Consider the following 26,385-nt stretch of genomic DNA (forward strand, 5'->3'; position numbering starts at 1 on the left):
TAGGTGATATGAATCACTGTCCATCTGGGCCAAGAAAATTCTGGAGAGCAGGTGTGTCCCATATATCCTGATGGACACCTGACATCTGCTGTCTGCCAGATACTATTGGATTCTTCTCCAAGTGCTTTTCAATCTCTGGTCGTGAATAAAGGTGCCCAAGCCATTCTTTAAAGTTGTGATAAATGTAGAGTCATGTTGGAGGGTATCCCTGGGGTTCATCTACCTGTGACCTTCTTGTTGGTTGCTTTTGCAGTAGCCTCTGGCATATGGCGCTAGATGGGGTGTCCTGATTGGTGCATCGTTCAGGGAAAGACTCGAGTGGGTAGCAGCTGAAGCACTTGGGACAACAAACAAACTCCTTTGTGACAGGGGAAAGAGAGAGAGCATCCACAACTGATCTTATATCCTGGGGAACACTATCCGCATTATTGGCAGCCTCTCCCGATGACATTGACTGCACCAGAAGTGATAGTTTGAGCACCAAATGCAAGCCAGACAGTATGAATGTGCAGTGATCCATTGAAACACCACAGAGAAGGTGGAGAACAGCAGCGATTATGTGCATGAGGAGAGAGATGGGATCAAAGAATTGGAGTAGTGTGAAATAATGTTCTGGATAGGGCGAGATGAGTAGCTTATAGCAATTTAAGGTGGAAAACTAACCTGTCTGTACATCTGCAGAGGCACTGTGGGTGCCATGACCAATATACTGTTGCATCTGTTCTTTGTGATTTGACTCACAAAGGGAATGTATCTTGTTTGTAGCTGCAGTCTCTAGGGCTCTGGTGTTCAAGCATACATACACATTAGGATGCAAAGACACATTTTGTGCCGCAGCTAATGCACTGCATAACAATTCCTCATATTCCAAGATGTCAAAGTCTCCCTTCATATCATGGGTTAGGGACAAAGGACCATCAACAACATTGTCCATGCTCTGTGGGTGTGCAGATGAAGGGGATGGTGGGGCACAGAAGACAGGAGGATACAGAGCACCCTTCTGCACACAGCATTGTTTTTGTGCTGCCAATCAGCCTGACAGGTATTGCAAATACCATAGAATGTCTCCATCAGGTGGTTCGCGGGACCATTCCTCGGTCACAGCAGAAGCCTCATCTTGCAGAACTGAAGGCATACATGGTGGCCGAGATGGAGATGGCAAATCAGGATGATCGCAATGTGTGCTGATATATGAAACACCTGCAGAAAATACCATGTCTGGAGCTGCAGTGGGGAAAACCTGAGAACAGGTTGCAAGAGCAGTGGCTCTTGCATTCTGTGCAGCACAATGTGCTGCATATTCCTTTCTTCCAAGGTGGCATCCCCTCACTGGGAGCCCAGTGACAAGGTCAACAGTGGTGTGATCATAGCACTGCCAGCACAAGCAATGAGAAATGACACATGAATGCATTGGTACTCAACCTGTGTCAGGAACACTCAAACTTTGTGGAGAGAATAGTGTGACAAGCTTCACAGCATATCCAGATCCAGAGATGATTACATAAGTCGCAGGCCAAACAAAAGGTAGAAAAATTGCATTGAGTATAGAAGACCCCTAGATAGAAATATAAGATTCAAGGCAGTCTGTTGTTGGCCAACATGCCACACTCTTCATAGTATCTATCTCAGTATGCTGGCCTGTGTGAATGGAATCATGTTTCGATCCTGCCTTCTGTTGGGGTAAGAGGCTTGGATCGCTTTGCAGGGAGAAGAAGCTCACTAAGAAGACAAAAGCATGGCGATGAGATGACCAACACCTGAGAAGATTCAATAGGATAAAGTGATATGAGAACAGAGAATTGACCAGTGGAGAGATGATAATTGACAAATGTGATATTGGACTGGAACTGCGAGAAGAAGGCAGTCTCAACCCCTCTTTGTCATGCATATGCTGTTGGTCCTGATCTGCAGAGATGATTGATGACAACACAAGAAAACTTAAAATGAGAAGGCACATTACCACACCCTCTGCACCTGCAAGGATCTTCTGTGACTCTTCCTGCTCCTTCTTCAATTTGCACCTGGGCTTGTTGGATCAGAGAAGCACCTCCTGCACCCTTCGCATGTTGGGAATGGATTTGATGCAGAGGGAAGGGAAGGGATGTTAAGTCTAAGTGCAGGTGTAAACCTTGATTGGAAGGGACAGTTCCAGAATAGAGTTGTTGGGAGTGCAGAAGACTGCTTCAAATGGGGAGATCACGGGCATGTGTTTTGTTAGCCAAATACATAGTAGTAGTGGGGCAATGGTCAACCACTACAGTGAGGCTACGAAGGAGGGTCTATCCCAGTGCACAAGCATCGGATGAGCTGATGAGGGGAAGTTGCGACCATCTGAAGCATGTACACTGCATGCATGGTCGGTACATCTGTGGTGTGGGCCCAGGGGCAAGGTAGAAATGACATACAACATTACGAGGTGTATGACACTACAACTGTCACATATTGATGCATGTTTTTCCGACTCTTAGTTACCCTGCACTTTTTTTTTGTGTGTACCATGCACATGTTCAGAGTCCATCCCACTAGGGGAATTCACAGTTCATTTTTGATGGCTGTTTTTGACCTCATTTTTGATGTCCTTGATGAAAATGGCACGAAAACAACCCCTGACATTTTCATTTGATGCAGGCACTCCCCAGTGGACTTTGAAACATGATCCTTTGCCTAGTAAGTACAGTTATCCCATAAAATATACAAGCTGTGTCAGGGGCGCCCCAAAAAGGGTTAGCAGGGGGGTCACATGCCCCCCAGCAGCATTCTGTCCAGTTCTGAAGGGGGCAGCATTATGTAAGCGACTGAGTTTGGCATATGGGACACTGTTCGCGCAATTGCAAGGTTGTGAATGCATGTAGGGCACAAGCATGAGAGGCAGGCAGCTATGCACACACACAGCACCTTCCCCCATCGTGTCTGCACGTTTTTCCTGGGGTCTGAACAGTGTGATTGTGTAGTACTAGTGTTCAGTATCTCTGGTATCATTTCCATTGCCCCCCCTGCATATAGATTAGCATGTCCTGCTTTGGCCCTGGGCTGTGTGCAAGGTATTTGCTCATGTAGCTACATACATGTCATAAGGTATCCTCACAGATTTGGACAGAGCTTGCCATGTGCACCAGTGCAAAGTGCAGGTGTAAGCCTGTACATGCTGTGGGGCTGCGACTGTGGTGGATGATGTGGAGGGGTGGGATATGGCTTTGTAGCCAGGGACTGGGGGAGCTGACAGGTCCCTGACTCCCTCCTGACAGCATAGACCTTCGCTTATTGCAAAATATACAATGTTTATGCCAAACATTGTATATTTTACACCTTGGTATGGCACTCACCACTTACTTCCAACTTATCCCTGCCATTCTGTGCACTTTACACACTTTGTAGTCTGCTCTTTCTGTAGTTGTTTGTAGCCCTTTGGCCTCTACAATGTAGCACATCCACCAACTAATAGACCTTCCAGATCCAGTAAGCTTACTAAGCCATTGGTGTCAGGCTTGTCGCTGCCCATCCACCTGTGGCACTATGTGCACATCCACATTTGTGCTCAATGTGTCATATTTCATCAGTGTAGGTGTGTGCCATTGATGTCCATGCTCATGCTCAACCCATTTCCTGCCAGCTCTTCCCCATTGCCCTGTGGCATGCACACTCTCTGACCGCACATATCCCCTCCCAATGTTCTGGCTCACTTTGGAGTGCATACCCATCCCACTGTCAAAGACAAAGATGTTTGCATTTGCATTTGCTCTGAATGGTGATTGGTGGGTGAATTTTCACCCCCCATCCTTTGTTTTGTGCACTCACTGAGTCATCAAAGACACAGATGCTTTGTACTCACTTTGCCCACTGATCAGTAGACAAATTTTAGGCCCCCCACCCTCATTCTTTGTGCCTGCCCCATCACTGAACATGAAGGCATTCACATTTGCTCTGCCCACCAATCAGTAGGTGATTCTCGGCCCCTGACCTTTGTTTTGGGTACTCACCTGGTTGTTGAAGATGATGATGTCCACACTTGCTTTGCCCACTGATCAGCAGATGGTTTTTGGGCCCCACCCTGTCATTGCAGATGAGGTGTGTTTGTATTCCCTCCATGCACTGATCAGTAGGTGATTAGACATCCATGCTTGCTTTGCCCACTGATTGGTGAATGATTTTTGAGCCCCCACCCTGTCCTCAAAGATGAAGATGTTCACATATGTTCTGCCCACCGATTGTTGGGTGAATTTTTGCCCCTCCCCCCACTGAGGTCATTGAAGACAAAGATGTTTGCATTTGCATTCATGTTCACTCCACCCATCAGTTGGTAGGTGATTTTTGGCCCTACAGCTTTGATCTGCACACTCACTGTGTCCTCAAAGACACAGAGTTCATGCTCACCCCACCCACCGATTTATAGATGGTTTCTGGGCCCCTGCCCTTGTTTTGCATGCATACCTTGTTGTTGTCAGAGATGAGGATGGCTGGTCTTGCACACATGATTTACACCATGTGCCTGGACATTGGCCACACTGATGAATGTGTGCACAATGCCACTGCCTGTGCCTTTTCTGTTGTTGTGCCTGCACTGGGTATCCCAGCATCACTTCCCTTCCTCAAGCTGATTCACCATACTACATGAGAAGTCATGGCAGGCTTGTCACACAGGTGTCCATATCAGTTCAGCAGATTGCCATCCTGATTGGCTGTGCTGTCCTTCCAAAGTCATTGGCTGCATCCTATACAAACTCAACAACCTTGTCCAGCCCTATGTTCATAAAATTCTAGTCATCATCAAGCTGCTCTTGTAGATGAAGACTGCTATGCTCACTTTGATGGCCATGAGATCATTTCCAAGCCTTGCACACACAATTTCCACCATGCATCCGGACATTGACCATGCCAATGAATGTGCATGCAGTACCACTGGCTGTGTGTTTTCCATTGTCACACCTGCATGGGGCATCCCAGCATCACTTCCCTTCCTCAAGGCAGTTTGTCATATGACACAAGAAGTCATGGCAGGCCTGTCACACAGGTGTCCATATCATTCAGCAGACTGCCATCCTTCCAAAGTCATCAACCATGTCCTATACAAACTCAACAGCCTCGTCTGGCCCCATGTTCATAAAATCCTAGTCATTATCGAGCTGCTCCTTATAGATGAGGACTACTTGTGTTGGAGGCCATGAGGTCATTCCAACCTTGCAAAAAGTGGCCAGCCTCTTGCACACATGGTTTCCACCATCTGTCTGGACATTGACTGTGCTGATGAATATGTGTGCAATACCACAGCCTGTGCCTTTTCTGTTGTCGCACCTGCACTAGGCATCCCAACATTGCTTCCCTTCCTCAAGGCCATTTGTCATAGCCAGAAGTTGTGGCAGGCTCATTGTGCGGGTGTCCATATCATTCAGCAGATTGCCATCATGATGGGCTGTGCCATCCTTCCTCACTTGTGCAGCCTTGTCAGCTGTGTTGCTCGTGGTCTCACAGACAAATGGCAGAAAGTGCAGACAGTGACTGCACTTGCTACTGCTGCCCTAGCTGAAGTGGCTGCACCCTATAGAATCGAGTCTTCTGATGAGGTTCTATGGCCACTGTGGCTCAGTATTCACCAGCATCGCAGAAAGGGACTTGCTGCCTTCTTGAAGGTGATTGGTTTCATCATTCCTCTCATGGACCCAGAATATGCTTTGTACTACATGAAGGAGGTCATGGTCATCTTGATCCACAAATTCCAGATGTTGGATGAAGAGATGAAGAAGATTGTCTTGATGGTCATTAAGCAATGCACTGCCACCAATGGTGTAACTGCTCAATACATTAAGCAGGACATTCCTCCAGACTTCTTCAAGTTGTTCTGGGTCTGTCACATGGTGCTGGACAGGCAAAACTATTGTCAAATGGATGCAAAGAGCTGGGGTCTCCAAGATCGCAGGGAGGATCATGAATGAGTTGAAAGATGAAGCAGAGCTGTACTGTAAAATGGTCATGGAGACTATCACAAAAGTTGTTGCCACTCTCAGTGACTCTGATATTGACAAACATTTGGAGGTCTGTCTGGTCGATGGCATTGCATGCTCCTTCCAGGAGCAGACTATGGAAGGCCAAGTCATGCTGGATGGGTTCAGCACTGTTATTGACACTCTGGGTATCTGTGTCAAACTGTACCTTACACAGATTGTCTCTACTATCCTCTGGCAGCATTGAACAACAAATGTGCCAAAGTTTGTCAACAGACTGCTGATCTCACCACACAACTCACTATCATCATCATCAAGCAATGTGATGAGGACCAGCTTTTGAGCAAGCTTGGACTTGTCTTGTTTGAACAACTCAGAGAGGAGTACCCTGGCATGCTCGATAGTATCATTGCCACTGAGGGTGCTATCACAAATGTGGTCAGTATGATGCAAATGAACCTCCCCTCCCCCCCCCTGGTGAAAGATCTTTGCAAGTATTTATTACCTCTTGATTACTCAACATCTGACCCAACATATAGTTCCTCGAATGACCCCCATTCTTCATAGCCATCACAAGAAGGCCCAAGAGGCATCTATGAACTTGATTGGTCATATCATGGATTGTGGTGCCGAGTTCATTCCAGCCCAAGAATGGATGGGTATCTGCTTCGAGTCATTGGATCTCTTGAAAGCCCACAAGCAAGCTGTTTGTCATGCTGCTGTGGACTCATTCAGATACATCACAAAGAGCTTGGGTCCTCAAGATGTGCTGCTCTTGCTTCCAGTTCCCCTGTGTGCAGTATGGTTGCGATTGCCATCTGGGCATGAGCCCTCAACAAATACAGGACAGCTGAGTCAAACATCTGTGCTGGACATCTCAACACACTGATCACCCCTTGTAGGTGCATGGAAATGGAAATGGCAATGCCTTATCGGTGCCGAATGACCATGCATATATGTATTTAATATCACCACATGAGCCCCTTCTGCTTCACCCCAAGCTCGAGGGCCTCTGCCCCATGATCAACTGAATTATGAATTACAAGATGGAGACACTGTAGTGGCAGCACTGGTTGTACATATGTTTGCTATCCATTTCATCCATGTAATGTGTGTAGTGTGCTATGCATCCCCATAGTTGTGTGGGCCTGTGGTGTGGCTGCAACTAGTTACCTGACTTGAACCCTTCAGGTGTGACCTCTGCTCTGGCCTTCAGCACTCAGTGCCCAGCTGTGACACAGCTCCTTCTAAACCCCTGGCTTATCCCAGAAAATATATCTGACCTGATGGGTTGAAATCAAGAGTCGAAGAAGGCTCTGGTGGTGTTGCAGTCACTGCAGAAGAAGTTGAGTTGGAAGAGGCAGACCCCTGCAGTCAACACTGGCACTGCTGCAGCCATGTCTCTGAAGGACATCAACCAGCTGAAAGAGCAGGGGAAGCAGACACACCTCAAGGCAGCAAGAACAAGAACTGCCTAAGCTGCACATGTCCACCAAGGTCAAGAGTGGCTCAGCAGCTTTGCTGCCTCTGGAATGGAGAGCCAGCCTGAGGATGCTGGCCCAGCCCTGACTCCCATGGTGCACAACAACCCATACAGCAACCCAGAGTTCAGAACAGCCTTCGAGAGCACACCAAACAGCTGCTCTGACAAGGCATTGGCCTTGTACATGATGTGGAAGGGATTCCATGAGAATTTAGGCAAGAGCACTGTGGAGAGCATCAGGGCAGCATTCAAAGACATTTGGGCAAATGCATAAGCAGACCTTTGTCCCAGTGTTCAGACAGCCAGTGGGTGTGCAGACCACTGACTGGGCATTGGTGGATACCATGCCATTGCCATCTAACAGGGACAGAAATACCTTTCGAGGCAAGTGGGGGTTCAATGAGGTGAGGCAGTGCTGGGAGGGGAACCCAGCAGAATCAGCTGATGTTCAAGACGACGTCCTGACTTCGATCAAGCACAAGGCAAGTGTGGAAGCAGGTGATCGCAAGCACTCACTGCCCATCACATGGGATCACTTGGATTGGATGTTGCAGTGGGCATGCACAGTGTGCCCTGACCTTGATTTTGCCTTGAGTGTCCTTCAAATGACTTTCAGCATGCCTGGCAGTGGGCCCACACAACAGCCACTGTTGGAACTTCTTGGTCTCAAGGTGCAGACACTGGTGACATGCCACCTTGAGCAACTTGCATTTGCATCCACAGCATGGACACTATGGACAAGGTCAGTGAGGTGACTCCATTGTGGAGTGTATTGTGTGACCCCCATCTGAGAGATACACACAGTCACATAGGTGCTATGAGCTGATCCAACTCAAGCAGAGGCACATCACAATTGACTGCACAATGGTGGACCACACACTGGAAAAGTACCTTGGAAATGAGCCACTGATGCTGTCCAACAGGTCTGTCTACTTCGAGGTCTACCTAGCAAACTGAAAGGGGTGGCAGCACAAGGTTGACAAGAGGATGACTGAGGCTGATCTGCACAGTGAGTCCACCATTAGCCTGATCGCCTTGTTGGTAATGCACACAATAAGGCTGTGAGTGAGCTGACATCAAACCAAGCATGCATTTCCCTGCAGGCAACCAGTATAAAATCTTCCCCCAGCCTGAGCTCCCAGGAGCCGACTGCTTCCTGTGGCTGCCACTCTGGGTACACTGGCTTGAACGTGTCCACTACCAACAACCACTTGACCCTGATGACAATGTCTTCCCTGTGATGGGGGCTAATGGTGTTGTACAGCCCCATGAGCCAATCTCGCATGATGCCATGCAACAGTGGATCAACAAAGCAATGACTGGCATGGGAATTCAAGGCTCCTTCTTGACCCATTGCTTTCGACGGGGTGGAGCACAGTACAGGTTTATGCTGGCCCCTGTTGGCAAGTGCTGGTCCCTCAAAAAGGTCCACTGGTGGGGGGGCTGGGCTGAGGGGGAGCATGTAAGTGCTGAGTTTGAGTGTCCCATCATTCATAGCGTTGACCTGGATGCTTCACACCTGGTACTGTACTACTGACCTGCTCTGACATGGCCTCCAGCATAACACCCTCATCCAATACCTCCTAGATGAGCTTTACTGTTACAAGACAGACTACAGTGATGCACTTGCTCTGATTGTACAGGATGTGCAGGATTCTCTGGTAGGCGAATCTACCCTCATGCAACCTGTCACTGCAGAGGAGGTTCGCACAGCCCATGCATCCATCACCTCCAATGTTCATGGCCTGTGGACCAGGATGGGGCAGGTCAGCAAGTCCATTCATGAGCTTGCCACCATCATTTGCCAAGGTATGGCTGGTGCTCTGTGGCAGCCTTGCACTGGATCTACAACTCATGGTAGCTATGCTAGTGTACCCCATTCTGTCACACCACCCTCACAGTCACAGCTGCTGCATGGGCATCCCAGCTCAATCACACCCACACCTATCCCCCAGCTGGCACAGGCATCTGCCCTGGTCCTGCCAGTGGGCCCAATGGCCTGAGTCCCTGCAAATCACATTGTCACTGCTGGTGCTGGCCTGAGCCAGACAGCAAGCTGCCATGACTACCCTATCGTCCCCCTTGCCAAGCAGCCACCACTCTCTAGGCTCAGGATTCCAAACATACCCATCAAGCTGCTGGATGGCTCATGACATCCCAGAAGGGACTCCTGGCAGGACATCATCACCCATTGGCTCATCAGCAATCCCCCATGTGGCCTGAGTGTCCCATTGAAGGACTGGCCTGCAGACTGGTACCAGGGCTGCAACCGCACCTTCGCCTCCAAGTACAGCCAGTGGGCCACAATTGCACTGGAGTTTATTGACATGTGAGTGCCCCCATCCAGCCCTCTCCTTGAGTAGCCTGCCTGCTCACCCAATGCTTCCCATGCACTCGATGTGAATGTTTGACATCCACTGCCATATGACAGCTCCAAGTGTGATGAGGCTCACTTCCTCGCAGCCTACCCCAAGGCAGAAGAAGGGCACACACACCTCTTCCATGCCATCAACAAGGCATGACATGAGTGCTGGCAGCTGGAGTCGCAGGCCTGAAGCACTGCTGGGCCACCTGCAGCATCCACTGCTCCTGCTCGCCATTCCATTCCATCAATATTCAACCCCAACCCGTCACGTTCGAGCTTCAGAACTGCAATGTAGCCTACCCCCACCTCCTCTAATCATGTCCACAGCTCACTCGTGGTTGCACCCCCAACCTTCACTGCTTCCAGCTGTCAGCCCCTACTTGCTCTCCTGCCATCATTTCCTTTGTTCATCTTGTTTCTCCTTCTCCTTCTCCTTCTCCTTCTCCTTCTCCTTCTCCTTCTCCTTCTCCTTCTCCTTCTCCTTCTCCTTCTCCTTCTCCTTCTCCTTCTCCTTCTCCTTCTCCTTCTCCTTCTCCTTCTCCTTCTCCTTCTCCTTCTTCTCCATTTGTTTCTATTCTTCTTCTTTCCTGTTCTTTGCTTTGCCACCCTCGCTTTCTCACCTCTTTTCTCATCTAACTTGTCTTGCAATCGGTGTGCCCATTAGCATGCTCACACTCACACTTCCTGTCACATCCCATCCCTCATTTATGCACATACTAGCTGCTACCACTACCCTTTACATTCATGGCCTGTGTGCATGCCCGTTAATTGACACAGTTGCATGTCCTGCTCCGCTGCTCCATCCCTTTCCCATTCCAGGCCAAGGAGGCAGGGGGTCAGGGTTAAGGTTAAGGTCATGTGTCCCCACCTTGTTCAGGAGCCATTGGCACACATCAGGTTAGGGTTAAGGTCACATGACCCGGCATGACCCCACCTGCCACATGGGGCTGGCACCACCACTGCACCACTTGTATATTTTCCAGGATAAGTAGACACACCCACCGGTGACCCTATGCCATGTCTTCTTGGTAATTCCAGATGGATTTATGCCTCACATCAAGTCAATACCCACACCATCTGTTTTGGCCAGTCTGCCAGCAGCAAAATCACATGCGAAGAAGGCAAAATCCCCGAGGCACAGTGGTCTTTGATGTGATAATGATAATCATTTCAGAGTGTAACTACTATGTATTCAAACTCCAGAACTTTGTTGTGAGTGAAAACACGAGCAAAAATGATCCTGTGACAATTCCAGACTATGAGAGGCTTGATCAGTGAAAGCATATGCAGCCATCATAGGAAATTGTATGTGCACTGTTTGCATAGCTATGTTGATATTCAACTTGTTCATTTTGATTCTGGATGTACCACACATCACCACTATGCAAAGCAAGGTTGAACATTGAATGTTGAACCCCAGTCAAGTATAACTAACAAAAATGAAATTGTGCCCTTTGCTCCACAGCATGATGGTCAAATATTCTACATGTACAATTACTATTACAGATTCAGGATAAATTCAGCTGTGTAACATGATACTACCTGCTGAGTTCATGGGCAGATGGCCTACTGCAAGACATCCCTATCTGCCAGAATACTGTAAAGACCCATCAGTAAGTTGGCCCAGTGGTTACTAGGGGTGGCTTACCAGCATTCCACAAACTCAATGAGGGTATTTGCAAGTTCCATAAGGCCCTTGGTGCAACTCACTTGGAGTGGAGAGAATATTCTCTGAAGTGGAATGCTGAGCAAGTTAATTAACAAATGAGAGTAGAGGCGCACCCATTCTTTGTCCAAAATTGGCTCTCCAGCTTCTATTTTCAGTATGCTGCCATTGCTCTGAATGAACACTAGAACTCCTGAGGTATAACAAGGGTGGTACTCACATGTGCTGCTGCTCAACATACACAGCATCGACTGTTTCTGTGCAATTGCGAGCAAACACGAGGATCATAGAGTAGTATATATTGTCCTGCAGAAATTGGTTTTCATGAAAAGTGGCATGAACAAAGAAAGTATGCACCAGTGGAATACCATTGAGTACCGCTTGGTGCACAATGTCATACATAGAGGTACTCCCATGCATGTCAAGACCAACAGCAGGGACCAGATGAGGGCCAGAGGGGTTGCAAGGGCAGGTAGGGGTCCTCAAGGGAGTAGGTAGGGTCTCAAACATTTGGCAGGAGCCATGAGATCATAGATTGTATGGGGAATAGTGTCTGACACCTTTACGAGACATGGAGTGTGTTGTAGGGGACATTGTGTAAAAAACCTTGGGAGGGGATGTGAGCATTGGAATGTTCCCCATACAACAACCTCTTTATATAGCTAGCTGGCATTCAATGCACAAAGGAATAGTAGTAGTGGCACTCTGGGTTTTTTCATTAGAAAGAGAATGAGTGGTGCTGCAAGCCATGAGGACCTGGCCAATTGGTAGCTATAGATAAATGTCACCCACCCAATGAGTTACTTGATTGTCTTGCATGAGCACATACACCTTTGTGAACATGGCTAAAGCAAGTCACTCTTTCTTCAGCCCTTACCATTGGTTTGGGCATCAGCTCAATGCATATTCGATGGTCCAGTCAAACTCATCCCATCTATCTCTGATCTACTCATGAAAATAGTCCATATTATGACTTGATGTCTGAGCAAGTGACCTCACCCAGATAGCTGCCCTGCTTGATGAAAAACCTTTAGCTTGGACCAAAAGAGGTCAGGAATGAAAGGATTTGGTTATACTTCCTTGCATTGTGATCAGTGTAGTGTGGGGGGAGGGGGGGCCAAGCCTCCAGAATCCAGATAGTTGAAAAATAGGAATGAAAAAGTTAGTAATGGTTTGGCGCCCTGGCTGGCCTAGTGACTGTGCCCCTGTTTGGCTGCCCGCTGGTCAATTGACCTGCCGATGCCCTCTTGCAGGCCGTCAAAGATGTCCTCCCCATTGTCCCCACTAAAGTCACAGGCCCTGGGGCAATGTGCCGAACAATGAATCTCTCACTCTCAAAATGCATGATGCACCCACCATGCATTCTTCTGGTGCCACCACCATCAGCATTAACCCTATGGTGCTTCACAGAGCCAGCAATGACTCTGTGCCCAGTGGTGTCAAGGCTGAGTGCAGCTATTGTCCATACTTAATTAGAGACTATGGATTGAAATGATTCCATGCTTGCGTCCAAGTATTGGTATGTCAGAATCTCAAAGATCCAGCAGTAAATCATTGAATCATTCTGTGTAGTGTCACCTAACTGTCTAACTGGCATTTTGTTCATTCGAGCCATGTAGGTCGTAGAACTGGTTTTTCTCATGGCTCCTCATGCCTGGTGTGGCCAGGTCACAATCTTCAGGATCAACGACTTGCTGGATCCTTTCCATCGCCATATTGGACTTTCGAAGACATACAAATACAGATGTCTTGCTGAGGCAAGGGTCAATACATTGGATGTCCATGACTGACAAGGAATTTTCATGACCCCTGGCAAGTCTGATATGAAGGTTGCTGATGGTGATCTTGTCGAGGTTGAAGTAATACTCAAATTGTTGGTTCATCCCTGAATTTTTCCACCTGCTGTTCTCTAACAACCATGTTAGGTGATCCATCCAACCCAGTATGAAAAACCTTCATGGCTTTCATGTCTGTCAAATGATCCTATGCCTCGCATTTCAATAGCATGCATATGTATGTTGGTCAACATCAGTTGCTCTAAGCCCATACAAGTTACATAATCATGCATCCTATTTTCTTTATTGTGTCCCTTTGTAGAAAACCACAAAGACATGTGCTTTGTCTCCCTTGGCCAAGTACTGTATAAATCCCATCATGCCCATGAGTGGATGATGTCTCCATCCTCACCCTGCAATGGGCCATGTGCATGCCACCCATGTCTCTCACAAAAGCATACCTTATGACCTTCGATCTTGGCATCCTCACTCAAAGCAAGAAGATCATGAACCACCACACCTGAATGGTGGCCCCTTCTGGTCACCCCCTGAAACCTTTTCCCCCATTGTAAGCCACTGAAGATTTGGCAACATCTGTTTTAACTGCTGATCTTGTTCTCTTATGAATAATTTCAGATGTCCCTTTCTCTGTAGTGAGTGGATCCAAGTTGCTTTGATCCAAGTGACCCATGAAATTCCAACAGAAGCAGGAGGGCATTCAATCTCCAGCAAACTGTCGCTTCACTCCTGTCTTCCCTATGGCAAGTCAAGGAGGCTCGAAGGTGAACACTGATTATTGATCAACCTTTCCTTTTGTAGAAAGAGGCAGACCTATTGATGCCAGTTGCACATCCCAGCTATAGTGCTAACTTGGAAATGCAATACCCAGTTGTAAGTGGACACTTCTCAGTTCTCTGGTGAAAGCTTGTGAATATTGACTGGTTTAGAAGCAAGAATATCTGCAGTCACCACTGCTCTTGCAACAGCTACAGGGCTATCCCTCTTTCTCCATGGTAGTTCCAAGCAACATCTTTGGCTGAAATAAATATGACAATTGACCATATTGAATTACCAGATATTGGAAGCTGAGCCCATGACATCTGCAGCTCAGCCCTCAACATCTGCAAAGCACCAGGAAACATTATATTGATCCTGCTGCTCCTATCCCTCTTGTGAGTTCAAACTGAGATGATACACCCACAGCACCGCTGACTCATGCCAAAGAGTTCTTTGACCGATCCTGCAACTGGCAAGATCATTGTCGATGCCATGTCATTGGTGGGTGTCTACCACTGTTGTTATGAATTGCAGGCCAAGCTGTTCATTCTGCAGGAAATGCATACTTTTGCTGTAGCCTACAATCGTATGTTGGATGCTATGATAGATGTTGAATGAGTTGCGAGGTACACATTGGGGGCCTGATTTTTATTCACTAGCCAGGTGTTTATGTAAATGTCTACATGGGAAGTATACTAGTTAGGTATTAAGATATGCATGCCAAAGCATAACTTTGGATAGCTGACTGCATACCCACCCCTCACTAATTCATGATGCGTCCGTCGGTTGAACCTAATGGGTCAGGCTTGGATGTACCACTATTCCCTGGGTTGAATGGGCAGAACATAAGTACTTATTTATGAGGGGGAGAACAGTGCAAACACTCACACATGACAGCTGTGCTGCCAATACTTACACATTCACTTGATATCCTCACATCCTTCGCAAATTCACATTTGGATTCCTGAAGACCCTTATCGATGGTGCCTCTTTGATTGACTCAGTGAATTGTTTAGCTATCCTTCCCTGGTCTATTTTCAGAGACTACTGATCACGTATTGCTATCAAAATGACATGATCTAGACAAAAGCTTGCTACCTGAAACTAGCAGGACCCTCACTAGTGCAGATGTTCATTGGTGACAGTGCCAAGCTAGTGCACAACACCTTTGAGTTGGCAAAGGAAAAGGCACCTGCTATCATATTTATTGACGGACCCGATGCCACTGCTACCAAGCGGTTCAATTCCAAGAAAAGTGGTGAGTGTGAAATACAATGAATGATGTTGGAGCTTCTCAATCAACTCAATGGTTTCTCAAATGACAAGCATATCAAGGTGACTACTACCCATAAAGAAACAACCCTCTCCCAGGCCTTCTAATTAACTGTTAACCATCCAGGTCATCACAGCTACCAACTGGATCAATATCCTCGATCCTGCACTACTTCATTTGGGGCATTTAGATCGCAAGATCAAATTTCCAATTCTGAACGAGACTGCTAGGGCACATATTCTTGAGATCCATTCCCGTAAAATGACCATCAGCCCCGATGTCAATTATGAGGAACTTGCATGCAGTTCTGATGAGTTCAATGGAGCACAGCTCAAGGTTACATGTGTGGAAGCTGGTATGGTCACTCTCAGGGAGGGTGCTATGAAGGTAACCTATGAACACTTCTTGAGTGGGATTGCACTCAGTGAGTGTCTTCTTCCTGCTTCTTTTCAACCTGTCTGATGGACCTAAACAGTGCAAAGCAAGAAGAACAATCTTATGTATTTCATGTGGTTCTAGTCCTCATGGTGATTCTTTCTCACTTGCCTGAATGCAATCAACATTGTGCATGAAAGTCGAGGTGATGAATATACATGGGCAACCACCAGTTGGTATTGGTGGAGAATGTCAGACAACTGGCCTCACACATAATTGGTGTAAAGCATGAGCTCCAAGATGAGTGGGTTTGGTCACTATGGCCATGTGGCATGTGAATTACTGTAATGCAGAACTTGAGTTGTGCAGGTAACTGTAGAAGTAACTGAGACACCCCACTATATACAGTTTGGGTTGCCAGTCTAATCGCAACAATCCAAAACAGTAGTGACTGGTGTGATTGCAGCATTCCAGCGCACGAAGCCAAACTATGTGCAATCTTGGATGAAGATGTGGAGCCCTGATGCAGTAGAAAGGATGATATACCACCAGTTTCCAGCTTACTGCAGTTTGCGAAAATGATGACAATAGTCAAGGCCTGTCAATGGTGTGATGGATGGCCTTGTCACAGCACAAAAGACACCAGACATTTTAGGGTGTGGCAATAACTGAGTGTCAGCCACGAGCATCCAAAATTGGCTGGTTATGAGAATAACATCTTTGCTCAAGGACAGAGGGTGCATCAATGTAACCAATTGCCTCTGGAAAGCCAAAAACTTGGATTGACATTGCATTGTAATGAACCTCCACCATGTGGTATGTAGTTAGTTGAGCACATGCTCCCACAACAGACAAAAGATGATTCAAATCCACAGTGCTACCTTGGGCACTCAGATCTTCTGAGTGAACTTCTAGTATTTGGAGGTGGGGAGTAGTAAGGGATTCCAGCAGGAATGCCATATGCACTGCAGTAGCTTCCAAAATGACCATATGAAGACATGAAAATGATATTCTTGATGGGTTAGATGGAGGAACAGATTGCTGCAGGGCTTGGCAAATGACAAGGACCTGAAGGAGAGGCATATCCAGTAGAAATGCCATCAAATCATTCAGAGACAATCTGGAATCTGCAGGGAGACAGCAGAGAGTGAAATTCTGCAGATTACAAAAGCCTTCAGGGTGGAACAGCAGCCAGTGGATTCCGAAATTATTGCAGGTGGTGATTCTGTGGGAATTTCCCGAAATGGCAATCCCACCACTGGGAGGGGGTCGAGCATTCAAGTGGGCCCTGCAGGGCATCCATGAGGCCCGGGATGACTGGGGAGAGTGCCAATGAACTGTGTTCATGTCCTGCCTATGTTTATCTACTTTATCTGCCCTCCTAGCTAGTGCAAAGTGGTACAAAGTGGCTGTGTTAAAAAGTATGCAGGGGTAGTATAAAAAGTTGCACAGGAGCAGTACTAGGATGCTAAACCCGGCACCATCAAACACATGTTCACTCACTTTCTGAGTCAATCAGCTGTTGCCTGCAGCCCCTGCAAATAACATCCTTAGCAACCCCAGTCTCAAAACCTGTCCCAAATTCAACAATTCACATACCTCCACCACTAGATGCAGTGTCAGGCTACTCATTGGTCCAATCACAACTCTGTTGCAAGTGACGGCCCCAACAACAACCAGGACCCCTCTCCCCTGGGTGTGGCATCCCATAAGCGAAACCACCCATCCTTTACTATGCATGTTCTACAACAGCTTACTGTCAAATTCCCCTCTTTGTTTTCCAATGATTTCAGTCCTTCAGCTCTCTTATCAGCAATCCCCATGCTGACCACACACATGAGCTACAGCAAAGACATCACATGCTCTTCTTCCACATGTCATCATGCCTTAAGTATCTTCAGGAAACCATCGAACTCCAAGCATCAGTGACTGGTAGATGACCATTTTCAACAACATCCATCCCCCTGGGGCATTCGTGAAGCCTCACCAAGCCAGCCATGGGATGTTGTGGAGGATCAGTTGCAAAGCACAATGACCAGTACAACAACCATGGGCTGCCTCCTCAGCATCCCAGTGGGCAAGGACAAGCAAGTATGTTGCCACAATGAGCTCATCCATACTATGAATGTGAACTGCAGCCAGAGGCCTGCACCTTCAAATGTAGCCAGATCTATGGCTCACCTGCACCACAACTGCTAGTTCAAGAAGCTGTCCGATAAGTGACAGCCTTGGAGGGAAAATGCCAGGTGTGTCACTTCTCTCACATTAAATAGATGCTATATCCTGACATTACCACCTGTGAGTCTGTGACACAGTTGTCAGGCCTCTTTCACCCTCTGCTGGCTCTGGGAAGCACAAGTTTTTGGGCTCCTGTAATGACATGTCCTCTCTTAGATTCCTGTCACTCTTCTCCAACAAATTTGGCTCATCTGCCTTCCTTCACACTCAGCTGCCCTTTTCCAACACCACAAGTCATGGCAAAGACATCACCAACACAACTTCTCATGGCTTCAGCACTGTGTGCCCAACTATATATCTTCTTCTCAACAGACTCCTTAGCATTATCAAGCCTACCAAGGACATGCCTTACTACTGCTCACATCCAAGTATCAGTATGTCAAAATCTCAAAGATCCAGCAGTAAATTGTGAATAACATTGAATCATTCCACATAGTGTCGCCCAACCATCTAACTTGACGTCCAGCCTTGCCTCAGTATGTAGCTATCACTTCCTAGAGATGTATTTGCATTTATCGACCTGCAAAAAATTTAGTTGCCAGGATGATCTGAGGTCAAGCAGGGGATCTCACCTCCATACCTGGAAAATTGGGTGTGGCCTTTCCAGGTATGCTTTCCAGAATGGGCCACTTCTTTCATCAATCGAACTGAGGTCCTCTGACAACTGTTGCAAAAGACATTGGGACCACTGGGAAAGCTCTGGAGCAGCCAGAGCACTCTCAGGCAGCAGCCAGGATGAATGTGATCTACCACATCCAATTGCTACTGTGATGCTGGGTGTTTTGTTGAATAGGCTGCCGCCTCAGTGTGCTTCACTCATTTTGGGCTGAACACTCCTTCAGGATCCAGGTCCACTGATGATTATTTCCAAAACAGGATTTGGACCAGCTGTCATGTTAGTCACAAAGCCAGCATATTCTCTTTGTTCTGTGCTTGGCCACTGACAAAGTATCTTTTAGTGGGTCATTGGTTATGAGTTGGCATCTGTCTTTCAACATTCCATTGGCTCTACATGCAGTCCTCTCTCTTCAGTCACATTCTACACTATACTCTGTGGTGCAGGCACACTTTTGAGCCATACAAGCATGCTCATCAAGTCCGAAAGGAGAGAATTTCATGACATCATGAACTGGCAGAGGTGCCTAACATAACTCTAGCAGGCGATCCAAGTCCTGTGGATGAGGCAGATACTGAGCCACTTACTTCAGAGGTGCTCAACACAACTCTAGCAGATGATCCAAGTCCCACAGATGAAGCAGGCACTGAGCCACTTACATTAGAGGTGCCAGGTGAAGCTCTAACAGATGATCCAATCTCCATGGATATGGACGCCAAGCCATATACCCCTTCAGCTACACATCACGATCCCCTTGATGGTGTTAGTGCACCTGTCAGACTGGACCATGGACATATCAAGGTTTGCAACATTTGGCTGCTTCAGGTGTAGGCTGTCTCATCTTTGCTGTTTCATTCTCTCATAGGAAACGAGTTCACATCTAGGTTCTACTGTCAAGCTGCCTGGATTTTCTAACCCACTGCATTCTACATCGAAGAGGCCCAGGTCTCCTACCCTGCCAATCAAACTTACTGGTACAGCAAAACATGCAACCAGTCCACATCTCATGAAGAAGATGAAGACCAGTCATGCTGTCTCCAGTATGAGCTCTCATGGACAACAACCCACCGTAAAGCCCCATGTTGTCAGTCCCTCACAGGGGTCTAGGTCAAGATTGGAACAGGATTCCATACACACTGGACAGGATGCCAGAACCGATCATTCCAATTGTGTTGAGAGCATGGTATGTTGTTTCACCTTGTCAATACATTCATGTGTTCTATATTTTATATAGGAGTCTTCAGCCCAACTTGGCCCCATAAAGGAAGTTGATGTGGAGGGGGGCCAGGCCATCTGCTCCTTCACTTTCAGATTTCCAATGCCCCAAAGGATACTTATGGGTGCAATGGCAACACTACTTTTAGCTGGCCAAGAACAAAGTCATGAAGCCAACACCAGTCCTCACACCAAACATGATCCTGACCTGAATGATGGACCCTTTAGCAGCCTTCCACGTGATGTCAGATCTAATGCTCAATGGAATGAATCCACCTTGAATGGTACTGTCATGTGCACATTGTTTTCTGATGCACCACAGGACTCGAACAAAGCATTCTCATCTGCCTTGTTAACACCTAGCCCTCCTCTGTTCCCCTGCCTGTCACTTCCCAGTCCATCACCCCCGACTTTTACAGACCAGGATCAGTTGCAACTTCTGGAGGAGAGAACTTCATGTGTGCAGATCACACAGTGTGTACATCACCCATGGCCTTCCACCTTGTTGGGTGAGGACAGCACACCCAGTCTGACATCTAGTATTCTACAAAACCAGATTTTCGATGACAGTAGGGCACCTCGTCCTCATAGTGAATGACCCTCTGGAAGCCTGCCACATGGTGTCAGGCCTAATGTGCAACAGAATGAATTGACTTCCAATGGTATTTTCACACCTATGTTATTTTCTGAGGCACCACAAAACTTGGATGATCAACTCTCATCCATCTTGTCAACACCTGACTTGCATCTGCTCCCCTGCCCATTGCTTCCCAGTCTGTCACCCTCAACTTTTATAGACCAGGATCAACTGCAACCTCCAGAGGAGAGAGCTTTGCATGTGCAGATTGCACAGTCTGTACATCACCCATGGCCTTCCAACTCGCTGGGTGAGGACAGCATACCCGGTCCAACATCTGGTATTCTACAAAACCAGATTTTCGATGACAGTAGGGCACCTCGTCCTCATAGTGAACGACCCTCTGGAAGCCTGCCACATGGTGTTGGGCCTAATGCACAACAGAATGAATTGACTTCCAATGGTATTGCCACACCTACATTATTTTCTGAGGCACTGCAAAACTCAGATGATTGACTCTTGTCCATCTTGGCAATACCTGACCCTCATCTGCTCCCCTGCCCATCACTTCCCAGTCCGTCACTCCTGGCTTTTACAGACCAGGATCAGCTGCAACCTCTGGAGGAGAGAGCTTTGTGTGTGCAGATTGCACAGCCTGTACATCACCCATGGCCTTCCAACTCACTGGGTGAGGACAGCATACCCAGTCCAACATCTAGTATTCTACACAACCAGCATTGCTCAATTTTTGATGACAGCAGGGCACTATCTCCAACTCATACAGACCAGGGTCAGTTACAACTTCCAGAGGGGGGGATGTCATCTATGCATACTGTGCAACCTGCACATTACTGGGAGTTGCCCAGCTCCTTTGGTGATGGCTGTGGGGGGTCTCCCTCACGTTTTCAACCTGGTACTGTGTTTATTGATCTACTGTCACTGTTTTCTACTGACAAAATCCAAGTAACTGATTTCTGTGATGATTGTGCGATGGAATATGGAGAGGTTGATCATGGCAATGAAGGGTATGTTGCAGCTTCTACTGATGAATCCCAAGCCCCTGGTTTCGATGATGACCATGCCATGGAACATGGACATGACAATATCAATGCCAAGGATTATGATGAAGATCGGGGAGGCTATGGAGCAGACTCCAAAGGCGAAGACGAGCCTGTTGGTTTTAGGGCAGCTACATCAGAGAATCCAGGTGGAAGCGAGCAATTTGCAGGACAGCAGCCTTCAAACAAGGCAAGCGATAGATGTATGGTATGATCTTGCTCCGACATTCCTTCTTTATAACATGTACTGAAATAGCTGTACACAGGATATAGCTCTTGAAAGCTCTTGGAAGGTGACCAGGTACATACTACTGTACAAAGCTATGCTACATATGCTCATGAACATTCAGAACCAGTCCATGACAAAGGCAGATCTGATCGTACTCACATTGGCAGTACTAGACTTGTGTGATGCCATCATGATGCAGGGGGCAACAGAAAAATCATCTCCAGTGCTGAAAGCCCTCTCTACAGTTGCACCTGCCGACCCCACTCTCAGCTCTGAGGAAGATCAGGTGCCCAACTATGAATGAAAATACCAAGATGGTGCAATGCTCATTTTACAGGCAGGTCTAGCACCCTTAGTGAGGCATCTTGATACTAGGGCTAATATCTTACAGGAGAACATGCACCAGCATGCAGTCCACCTACTGGATTGAGGGAGCAAGTGGCATCCTTTTCTGATGGCAAGGGTTGCATCATCACAAGCAACTGCACTATATACTGCTACAGGACATGGAGGACCCACTGCTGAGGACTTCCATTTGGACTTCCATGGAGCACTTTCTTCGGACTGGAACAAACATGCTACAGAAGTCTTTGCATCTCACTTCTTTGAATGTGGATGGTATGGTTCTCCAAACAAACACACTATTAAGAAGGTCTTCCAGACTCACTTGCACACCCTACATGTGCAGTACATGAATTTGCAAGCTGATAGTGATCCTGACCATGAGCAGCGGCAAATCAAGCATGACAAAGAAAAAGAGAACACAAGAGATCAGAGGCACTGCTTGGTAAGACTTTCTGACATGGTGTAAGGCTCTGCTGAATCCTGGCTACTTTTTGTAGCTGTGACACTGTTGGGCTAACACTTGCTCAGCACATCTGGACCTTGTGCCCTTTAAGCCCCTTTGGAAAACCCTGCCCCACGATGCAATGAGTGGCAATGAGTCTGACCACCTGCCTGGCATGAAGCAGTATGCCATTACATGACTTAACTGGCGCTCTCAGACAGCTACCAATTGGCTACAAGTATTTGATTTTATTCATCTTTCCACCCATTTCAATGCCAATGGCCGAGCCAAATGGGGTGCTTTCCCACACATACGGGTCTCTTCATGCCGGGTGGAATCATTGGGTGCAGCAGTCCCTGGTTTACCAAGCAATTTCTATGATAGCACCTGGCTCCTGCATCTGGATGATGATGATAAATCCAGGCTTAACGTACTCCCAGAGATGGATTTATCACACATGGAGGCTGTTTTGAGGTAAGTTACAGTCGGTCCCCTTGCTTGTACCCTATGCCAAACATATCACACACTTCTAGGGTAGCAGAGAAATTCAAGGGCATGAAAGGGAGGAGGCTTGCAAGTAGTGAGATATGTGGTTCATAAGCTGGGATTACTATCTGGTTAGAAGGAGAACATCTGGTGGTCAATAGCTTTATATTTGAAATTTGTGCTGTCTGGGATTACAAGTTGAAGTTTGCAATGAAACTTGTCTGTAACTTATGTAAGAAAAGCTGTTTGCTCAATGATGGCAAGATGAATATTACAACTTGTGTTGGACCCATATCCCACTCATTTTTGCACTGCATCTCTCTCTTCTTGGCAGGATGGTACCACTCGACGATAGCTCCCTGTCGAGCACAGGATCATCCTGAAAGGCCAAGCAGTGCTGGAGTTACTCATGTTGCTGTGGAGAGATCTACCCTTGAGGTCTTGTTGTCATGTCATGTCTGTCTCTACTCTGTTCCTCTCGCTTGTTGGGCTGCTTGTTCCCCCCGCTGAGACCTCTCTGGAGATGTTTCATCTGTCCAATTCCGTGTGGCAGTTGTTGGGATATGCTGGTTTTTGTGGTCAGAAGGGCTGCCTTTAGAAGCACTTTGGCATGTAACTTTGGATTGGGTCATCCAATCGATGTTGTTCCTTTTTCTCTGTGTCTGCCTAGGAGTGCACTAACATGTCCCAGATTTCTGTACCAATTCCCCCAGCCATCATTATTCAAGGGACTCCCCTCTCCTTCCCTCCAGGTTCACTTGTGCATGTGCTGTGTCTCACCCATTTCGCTTTTTTGGGTCCTGGTACTACTCATTGAAGCTTTTGAATGGTGTATGGTGCGTCGCACCCATGGCTGTGGATGTGGAGATATTTTGGGGCCAAGTGTGCACATTCACCCCATTCCTTTTGCTCCATGTTCATTGTGGTCCCCACTGCAGTCTCCTCCAGTTTCATGCCATATCAACCAACCATTGTCATTTGGTAGTCTCCCCTTCCCCATCTCACAGCATCATGTATGCCATATCTTGCCCATTTCTCCACCAGATCTCTCACTTTCTAGGGATGTGGTACCAATTGATGAGTGCTTTCAAACAATATATTGTACGTTGCAGTAACTGCAGTGGATGTGGAGATACCTCGGGACTGGGAGTGTGGATCCTACATGCCAGAGAGCATACGATGCATATGAGTCTAGACTGGTAGTAATCACCCCAATTTGTGGTGATGGTGAGAAGAAAGACATCTGGCAGGCTGCTAAGTCCAGCCTATAATCCCAGGTGTGTGAGGCAATTTCAGAGGCCTGGCAATTTGCAGTCTGGGAATTACATTATTTGAGCAATATCATTGATTTAGTTTCAAATAACTCTTGTATATTCCATATCACATAATGCAAGCATTATCCAAGATGCCAATTCCAATATGTGGCGATGAAGTACAGGAAACATTATTTGAACAATATGACTAATTTTCATTCAAATATTGCAAGGTTACTTTTTGCATAATGTTGCTCCCATGATAATGGAATTACATTAAACCAATAATGACACATACACAGAAGATATTTGGACCAACTTTTTTTGATTTCATAAGCATATTGCACAATACAAGATGTTAACATTATACAAATTTGATTTAAGATATTTCTGTCATAATGTCACACATACTATTTTGAAGTTATTGAAACTAATGTTTACTATAATGTCCTGAAATATGGTAAACATTATTGGAATCTGCACCTTGTGTTATCAGATGATTGGAGACTCATGTATTGAGACAGTTGCCCACACTAACTTGAAACTTGGCAGCACTCACTGTGTACATGTCCTTGTAGACACTGTCATCCTTGAAAACAGCTTGGGCGATCATTGCTTGGACCTCCTTCTTGTTGTGGCCCACCAGTCTCTCAGTCAAAGTAGATGATAATGATGGGGGTAAGTCGCCTGAGTTTCTGTTGCTGAAAAGAATCCTGCAGTTAGCAGGATGGCTAAGAAGCCATTGGACAAGTATTTTGGTACGAGGAGTATCCCAATTGATGTTTTTTGGCTGGGCACTTTCCATCGAGGAGTCAGCTGCCAGCTGCTTGTTGGATGCTGGGCCCTTCCCTTTACTTCCACTCCCAGGTACTTGTGAGGACAATCCACCACCAGTAGTCACAGTTACAGAAGGCCTTCCTCAATGAGCTTGTCCACTTGATGAAGCCATGGGTTTTGATAAGAGTGACTGCAGGTGAGCAGACCATTGAGGGCATTGTCAATAGGGAGGCATAATTTTCAAACTCCATCATGGCATTGCTCTCAAATTTGCCACTTCCAGAGCACTTCCAGAGCACTTCCAAAGCCACCTTGAGTGCCACTATTGTTGTAGTCTGCATTAATGACAAGCCATGTTGAGCACTGCTTGACTCAGGATCACCTTCTGACTTTGTCTCTACCACGCTTGTAGACCAACTACAACTTCCTCTTGATCTACTCAAAAAACCCTTGAACCTCCAGCTTGTGGTCTCAGGATTGCACAGAAAGGTCAAAGCAACCACAACACCCTGGATCTTGTACCAGAATATTCATGAGAAGTGTGTACTAGATGTCACAAACCTTGACTCATATGACCTAATCTTAGGTATGCCATTCCTATTTCAACACCAAGTGTTACTTGGGTTTAACCCATCTCAGATCACTGTTTGCAGCAATAACTCACTGCCAGTCTGAGGACCACACACAATTGCACTGGAGTCATGTGCAGCCAAGCTGCTGGCAGATGAGAAGGAATGGTGCCAAGAGGAACTAAGAGCATATGTGAGGGATATATGCAAAGAAGCCATTGAAACCCTCCTTCCCCCTCTCTGTGATATTAACCATGTTATTCCATTGATTGACAAAAATAAAGTATATTCATGGCAACCATCTCATTGCCCTGAACCTCTTAAGCCCCTTAGGTGCTTGAAGTGTGATGATTATATTTGAACCAGACATTGGGAGTTCAGCAGCAGTACAAATGCAATCCCAATGCTAATGCTAAAAAAGGCCACAAAGGATGGATCACTAAGACTAACAATGGTAATAGATATGAGGGAATGAAATGCAAATACCAGGAAACTAGCATCCCCACTACCAGACATGGAGGAAATCCTCTGCAACGTCATATCTCACCCCTATGGGTCCCTGTTCAATGGCAAGGATGCTTATGAGCAGATCCACATCACTCCTGAGGATGTTCCCAAAATGCTATTTACAACACCCAATGGGACCATGATCAGTCATGTAATGCAGATCAGCAACTGCAATGCAGGCACAACTTATTAGTCATTAATGAACCACATATTTGCACCATACATAGGAATCTTCATGGATGTCTACCTGGATGGCATAGTGATCTACTCTGACTTACTCAAAGAACATGTAAAGCATGTTAAAATTGCCATTGACACTCTGCAAAGACACAAATTCTACCTAAGCGAACACAAACTGCAGTTTTTTATGGATGAATTACAAATCCTGGGACATGTGATTGATGCAGATGGTATTAGAATGGA

The 26,385-nt window shown here is 46.7% G+C and overlaps 8 protein-coding genes across 8 annotated transcripts; 5 read left to right on the plus strand and 3 right to left on the minus strand.

Annotated features, from left to right (window-relative positions):
• Window positions 1-244: 244 nt before the first annotated feature.
• On the minus strand, window positions 245-586 carry F5J12DRAFT_678078 (uncharacterized protein; the record flags this gene model as incomplete). Its single annotated transcript, XM_051740216.1, has 1 exon — window positions 245-586. A coding segment is annotated over one exon (342 nt), but the record flags the coding sequence as incomplete, so codon positions are not given.
• A 4,618-nt stretch (window positions 587-5,204) lies between these two features.
• Window positions 5,205-6,825, plus strand: F5J12DRAFT_959079 (armadillo-type protein; the record flags this gene model as incomplete). The annotated part of the gene is made up of 4 exons (XM_051749905.1): window positions 5,205-5,837; window positions 5,905-6,124; window positions 6,178-6,378; window positions 6,476-6,825. 4 exons carry the CDS (start codon window positions 5,205-5,207, stop codon window positions 6,823-6,825), a joined length of 1,404 nt encoding a protein of 467 aa, XP_051603302.1.
• Window positions 6,826-7,510: 685 nt separating this feature from the next.
• F5J12DRAFT_714485 (uncharacterized protein) lies at window positions 7,511-9,422 on the plus strand (the record flags this gene model as incomplete). The annotated part of the gene is made up of 7 exons (XM_051740895.1): window positions 7,511-7,645; window positions 7,722-8,015; window positions 8,091-8,161; window positions 8,232-8,346; window positions 8,380-8,428; window positions 8,523-8,881; window positions 8,979-9,422. 7 exons carry the CDS (start codon window positions 7,511-7,513, stop codon window positions 9,420-9,422), a joined length of 1,467 nt encoding a protein of 488 aa, XP_051603303.1.
• Window positions 9,423-10,178: 756 nt separating this feature from the next.
• F5J12DRAFT_888786 (uncharacterized protein) lies at window positions 10,179-10,416 on the minus strand (the record flags this gene model as incomplete). The annotated part of the gene is made up of 2 exons (XM_051747282.1): window positions 10,179-10,355; window positions 10,405-10,416. The coding sequence occupies 2 exons, from the start codon at window positions 10,414-10,416 to the stop codon at window positions 10,179-10,181; spliced, it is 189 nt and encodes a 62-aa protein (XP_051603304.1).
• A 934-nt stretch (window positions 10,417-11,350) lies between these two features.
• Window positions 11,351-11,960, minus strand: F5J12DRAFT_779981 (uncharacterized protein; the record flags this gene model as incomplete). The annotated part of the gene is made up of 5 exons (XM_051742444.1): window positions 11,351-11,381; window positions 11,433-11,515; window positions 11,567-11,612; window positions 11,671-11,756; window positions 11,808-11,960. The coding sequence occupies 5 exons, from the start codon at window positions 11,958-11,960 to the stop codon at window positions 11,351-11,353; spliced, it is 399 nt and encodes a 132-aa protein (XP_051603305.1).
• Window positions 11,961-15,083: 3,123 nt separating this feature from the next.
• F5J12DRAFT_959082 (uncharacterized protein) lies at window positions 15,084-15,294 on the plus strand. The gene has a single exon (XM_051749906.1). It carries the CDS (start codon window positions 15,131-15,133, stop codon window positions 15,278-15,280), a length of 150 nt encoding a protein of 49 aa, XP_051603306.1. The 5' UTR covers window positions 15,084-15,130; the 3' UTR covers window positions 15,281-15,294.
• F5J12DRAFT_888787 (P-loop containing nucleoside triphosphate hydrolase protein) lies at window positions 15,284-15,794 on the plus strand (the record flags this gene model as incomplete). Its single annotated transcript, XM_051747283.1, has 3 exons — window positions 15,284-15,337; window positions 15,402-15,699; window positions 15,751-15,794. 3 exons carry the CDS (start codon window positions 15,284-15,286, stop codon window positions 15,792-15,794), a joined length of 396 nt encoding a protein of 131 aa, XP_051603307.1.
• Window positions 15,795-17,622: 1,828 nt separating this feature from the next.
• F5J12DRAFT_959084 (uncharacterized protein) lies at window positions 17,623-22,970 on the plus strand (the record flags this gene model as incomplete). Its single annotated transcript, XM_051749907.1, has 21 exons — window positions 17,623-17,741; window positions 17,877-17,896; window positions 17,924-17,948; window positions 18,210-18,262; window positions 18,325-18,364; window positions 18,431-18,495; window positions 18,565-18,693; window positions 18,765-18,783; window positions 18,848-19,026; window positions 19,059-19,305; window positions 19,370-19,687; window positions 19,739-20,193; window positions 20,494-20,759; window positions 20,895-20,984; window positions 21,081-21,562; window positions 21,621-21,647; window positions 21,705-21,869; window positions 21,921-21,924; window positions 22,087-22,370; window positions 22,588-22,844; window positions 22,904-22,970. Exons 1-21 carry the CDS (start codon window positions 17,682-17,684, stop codon window positions 22,968-22,970), a joined length of 3,252 nt encoding a protein of 1,083 aa, XP_051603308.1. The 5' UTR covers window positions 17,623-17,681.
• Window positions 22,971-26,385: the final 3,415 nt, after the last annotated feature.

This window comes from Pisolithus orientalis, assembly GCF_024613125.1.
Source record: "Pisolithus orientalis strain OTSU chromosome Unknown F5J12scaffold_4, whole genome shotgun sequence".
Taxonomy (NCBI): Eukaryota; Fungi; Basidiomycota; class Agaricomycetes; order Boletales; family Pisolithaceae; genus Pisolithus; species Pisolithus orientalis.

Coding starts and splice junctions, on each gene's coding strand:
- F5J12DRAFT_959082 (XM_051749906.1), top strand. CDS start 15,131: ATGTTCATTGGTGACAGTGCCAAGCTAGTGCACAACACCTTTGAGTTG.